This window comes from Myotis davidii, unplaced genomic scaffold (assembly GCF_000327345.1).
Source record: "Myotis davidii unplaced genomic scaffold, ASM32734v1 scaffold616, whole genome shotgun sequence".
NCBI lineage: Eukaryota > Metazoa > Chordata > Mammalia > Chiroptera > Vespertilionidae > Myotis > Myotis davidii.
The window spans coordinates 860,748-865,788 of NW_006291965.1; the positions used below are offsets into that span (position 1 = coordinate 860,748).

Genomic DNA, 5,041 nt, shown 5'->3' on the forward strand with positions numbered 1-5,041 from the left:
ATGAAGAATTAAATCAATACATTGGGAAGAATGAATTATACAGAGGCAAAAAATAAATCCTGGTACGAAAGCATCAGTTGGTTTTTTATAAAACATGATTAAGCAATTTACACATACAAACTATGTTTCTGAAAAGCTATTTTTTATATGCAGATTTTCTGTAAAAGTATTGAGCACTTTCTATGCGGTAAAATTGCTCTATATCCTAATTATTGGACTTCTGGGCTGCATTTTGGCTACCTGTGTTTTGAAATCAGTGTTTGTGCAGTAAGTGGGCTACACTTAATAGCAGCATTTCTGTTACACCAATTTCTGAAATGTTGGTCAATGTTATTTCTTTGTTTTCAGTAGTATGATTGAAAATCCAGTGTTTAAAAATATCGAATGCCTAAATTGTGGATCACAGGAATTTTTTAAAAGAACTGAAGTAAACAATATTATATGCCAACAAAAATACTGAGGGCCAATTTAGAAATATCTTTTTCAAACTATTGCGGAAGTTATGGAAATAAAATAACAAGATGAGACTGGAACTGACCAAAATATTTGAACAAATCAAACCACGTACAGAAATCATTTCTGCAGCTTTCCCGGTTACATTTCCTTTTATTGTTAATATAAGATGCTATTAGTCCGTAGCCCTTTACTAGTAAAGCAATCACTTATGCAGAGGAGGAGCATTTGCTAAGTTATTAACTGGGGACCCGGTAAAATAGTGTGCGAAAGACAGTAAATGTTTTAATACGTATGTAATCTCCTTCCGACATTTCCTATGAAACAATATATTTTGCTACTTTCCTGTAATGACATGTATCATCTGATTTTGGTTACCGTGTCTTCCAGATAAGGAAGAATTTTACTTCAGTCCATCTTTCTTATGTGGAATTGAAACACATGGGCCAGCAGCAGCAGCTGGGTCGGTACCCTGTTCATTTTCACCTGTGTGGGGACGTGGACCACAGGGGAGGTTACAGACACAGAACATCTGTGGATGGACTGTCTATTCATCACAGCTTCTCCCGGTGCATCACTGTGCATGGGACAGACGGCTTGCTGGTGAGCAGGGGGTGCATATTATTGAAGTAGTACCTCTCCTTAAATCCCATGACTTCTCAATTTTATGGAAGTGAGCTCTGCACCACAGGCCTTACTCTATCTTGCTTTTACGGAGAATTCTGTTTTTCTGTGTGAAGGAGGCCTCCCTTTTTAGCTACCCAAATTATTCCCTTAAGAGATCAATAAAACCTGACATTTGACTTTGCCCCTTCAGATAAGATGAAAAGTTCTTTTCTGCGTTTGTACCCAGCAGGCTACACTGAATAGCACTTGTTACTTAAACCACAATCAATCTTGCAACCCATGACATTATGCACTTATGTTTCTGCAGATAAAGGACACCATTGGGTTTGACACACTGGGTCATTGTTTCTTCTTGGAAGATGGAGTTGAACAGAGAAATATTTTGTTCCACAATCTGGGACTCCTCACCAAGCCGGGCACCCTCCTTCCCACTGACAGGAACAACTCCATGTGCACCGCAATGCGACAAAAAGTGTTTGGCAATTACATCCCTGTGCCCGCCACTGACTGTATGTGAGTAACTGGCAGAGAGAAGAACTCATGTGGGATGGTCATGGTCTTTGGCTGCTGGGGAAGAAGCTTTCGGGGGCGGGGGGGGAGTTTAGTGGGCAGAGTATTTCATGATGGATATTTACATCACCTTAAAAAATGCCTTGCAGGGCTGTTTCAACTTTCTGGATTGCTCATCCCAACAACAATCTGATTAATAACGCAGCTGCAGGCTCACAGGTAAATAAGACCTAAGTGCTTTCAGGGTTTTCTGTTCATGTTTACAAAATTCTCATATATGGATGTGACCCCATGTGCGGCAATCTCTCTCCAGCATCTTATTGGTTCCTGGTACTACTTGTCTAGTTGAGAGCAGATGTGACGGAGATGCTTCTTCCATTTCTTCTAAATCAGTTATGCCCGCTTGTATCATCCTGCAATGAGCCGTTGAAGCCCCTACATCATCTCAGCTCATCCCTCCTAGCTCAGGATGCCTTATATTCCTCAGTTCCTTTAACATCCTCGAGCCTTCCCTCCACGTGGGGTCTTTGACTCACTCCTGTATGCAGGTTCCCATACGTATGTATTAAGTTTGTGTCTCATCATGTTTACCTTGAGGGTAGAGAAAAGTTGGTTCTTCCCCCACAATAGCTACTAGTCATAATTAAAAGTATACATAATAAAGTATATATTTTTAAAAAATATATTTTTATTGATTTCAGAGAGGAAGGGAGAGGGAGAGAGAGAGAGAAACATCATTGATGACAAGAACCATTGGTCATCTGCCTGCTGCACACCGCACTCGGGATCGAGCCCACAACCCAGGCATGTGCCCCAACCAGGAAGTGAATTGTGACTTCCTAGTTCATGGGTTGATGCTAAACCATTTAAACAAACTGGCCAGACTTCATTTATTTTTTTTATCAGTGAAGCAATCAAGCATTTAAAAGAGACTTTATATTTCACTGGAATATTTGTAATAAAAAAATTGAAGTTAGTTGGAAATGCTCGATAATTTCTACATCATGAATTTTATCAAGTCATGTCATTTAAATTTAGCTCAACTTACCATTTTTGGGTTTTCACCTTGTTTGACTGGTGCCCACCAAATGAATAATAGACAGAAATGATATGTCAAGTGAAAAAAAGACATGGCCATAATAAAAATTAAATAAAGAGTTTTGCAACTCTCCCAATAAAATGATCTTATCAAGGAAAAAAAGAAGTCAGTTATGCCAGTTAGTATCTCTGAGTAAGACAGATGCCAAATGGAGGCGAAGCAGTCGGCTAATCCCCAGGGTTATCATGTCATCTCCGGAATATAATTTTAGTATGTGATACATAGTCGTTCTGGGTTATATTTAAGTTAGGTGTGGCCCTGATCACTTCAGTTTTTAGTGCTGATGCAGAAAGAAAGCTTTAGGTTTTCTCCATGGGAAAGGATTATTCTGTAGAAGGCAGGCAGTGGTCTCTCTGGTCAAGGGGCTCATCCTTTTGTTAATTGTATGCACTTGGGGATTTCACCTCCTTGGTAAAGCAGCTAAACTTACCTGTGTGCCTTAAATGAACTGTGTGCCTTGAATTGTTTCACAAACATAAGAATAACTTAAAAGAACAAATGAACTATTTTTGGATGGCAGAGATGTCTCCTGGGGAAGGTTGGAGAAATTTACATTTATATTTGAGTCTGAATTAAAACTGCTAACTTCTAATATAAAAATGAATCTTTAGGACATTATACTATTACAATTATAGCTGTGCTGAAAACTACAGTACAAAAAAGCTGGGCTTTACAGCAGTATCTAAATATTCATATATTTATTGGCTATTAAGATTTTAAAAGGAAAGAAATGCCAGCATTGCTTTTCAGGGAGTATTTTTTTGAGACGAATAGAATACAGGCATCTTTATGTGACGGTAGAATTCACATCAGTGATTTTCCCTAAAAGCATAAAACATAAAATTCTTATTTGACAGGCCAGAGGCCTGGACATTTAATCATTTCAGGCTTTCATTCATTCATTCATTTTTTATCAAATATTTGTCAAGTCCCACATGGGGTTTGTGTGGAAAGTTTCTCATTGGAAGATAAGATTTTGGGTCAAGATGACCAATATGTTGATAAGCAGTCTCACCCCAGGATCTTTACAAGTGAATAGCCAGGGCAGAGATTCCTTCCAGCTGTTTTCAGAAGTTGTGGGCTGAAGATTAAAACATTGCAGATAGTCTATGAAAGGTGTCCAGTGAGGTTGCCAGAAACCTTCACTGAGGCTCATGTTGAGAAAGTAACAAAGGCCCATTTCACGTAGGTTCTTCTTCCTTTTCATTTTGGGAGTTCTTTCTTGTCCCTCTAGAAAAACTGTTCCAGCGAAGCTCATGTCTTGGCAAGGGTTTTCCTCCCAAAGTCAATCAAACCCTTTCTACCTGTACCTTTCCACTGCCTTTTACAAAGCTCTCTTTACCTGTTTTGACACCACAGTGTTGAACAGGAAACAGCTACTACGTCCTTGTTCTTTCCACCACCCCAACCCCCAAACTCCATTGTACCCTAGAGGGTTTGCTGTGCCTCAGTTTATAGGGCTGTGGTCTGAGTAAGACAACCCTGCGTGTCTTCTTCAGTGTCTGTTTTGTGCCCCAAGGAGTAGAGGTGGTCAATACATTTTCCAAAAACAGTTCTTCCTTTTTAAAAAAATCCTCACCTGAGGATATGTGTGTGGTTTAGGAAGGAGGAGAGAGAGAGAGAGAGAGAAGGAGAGAGAGAGAGAGAGAGAGAGAGAGAGAAACATTGATCGATTGCCTCTCCTATCTCCTGTGCATGCACCTGCCCGGGGATTGAACCCGCAACATTTGGTATACGGGACAATGCTCCAGTCAGCTCAGCCACCCGGCTAGGGTAGAACAGTTTGCTTTAAGACCCATCTGTAAACTTGGGGGAAAATGTTAACTATTGCATATTTTTGGTGCATAGGTACACAGGCTTTTCACAATTCATCTCTCCTCTATGTTCCCAAAGGACTTTTTATTACAGCTAATATAGTACTTATTACATATATTTTAGTTCCGTCTGTATTTCCCATTAAACTATGAATTCTTTGTGAATAGTCTTATTGTACACCTGGCATATAGTGGGCACTAAATAAATGTTTGCTATATTTGAATCAGTGCCATACTTTTTGGGCTGTAAGTTTATGTTTCCACAACCTGTTTAATCAAAGTTCCATCATATGAAGACGTCTTTCACATTGGGCTGGTTTTCAATTGTCACAGGAATTAGGAACTTTTCATTTCAGTTTTTATATTTCATTTTGAGTGTCAGAATATTTCCAACTGTTCTGCTCCCGGTAAGGTCAGTAATGCTGAAATTGAATGGACAGGGTCCAGGCTGAGACAGCATCCTGATTCATGCGTGTGGTGTGGGTTTTTTTTTTTTCTTGGCAAAAAATTTGCCCCGGGAAAGGAAGGAAATTGGGGT

The 5,041-nt window shown here is 39.5% G+C and overlaps 1 protein-coding gene across 2 annotated transcripts in view; it reads left to right on the top strand.

Moving 5' to 3' along the window:
* TMEM2 (transmembrane protein 2) overlaps nucleotides 1-5,041 on the top strand; it is a 70,791-nt gene that overhangs the window by 30,794 nt on the left and 34,956 nt on the right. For both annotated transcript variants that reach the window (XM_015564998.1, XM_006765281.2), the window contains exons 8-10: nucleotides 844-1,056; nucleotides 1,388-1,593; nucleotides 1,740-1,810. In XM_015564998.1, the coding sequence (XP_015420484.1) occupies nucleotides 844-1,056; nucleotides 1,388-1,593; nucleotides 1,740-1,810 (490 nt within the window). The remainder of the gene's footprint in view (nucleotides 1-843; nucleotides 1,057-1,387; nucleotides 1,594-1,739; nucleotides 1,811-5,041) is intronic.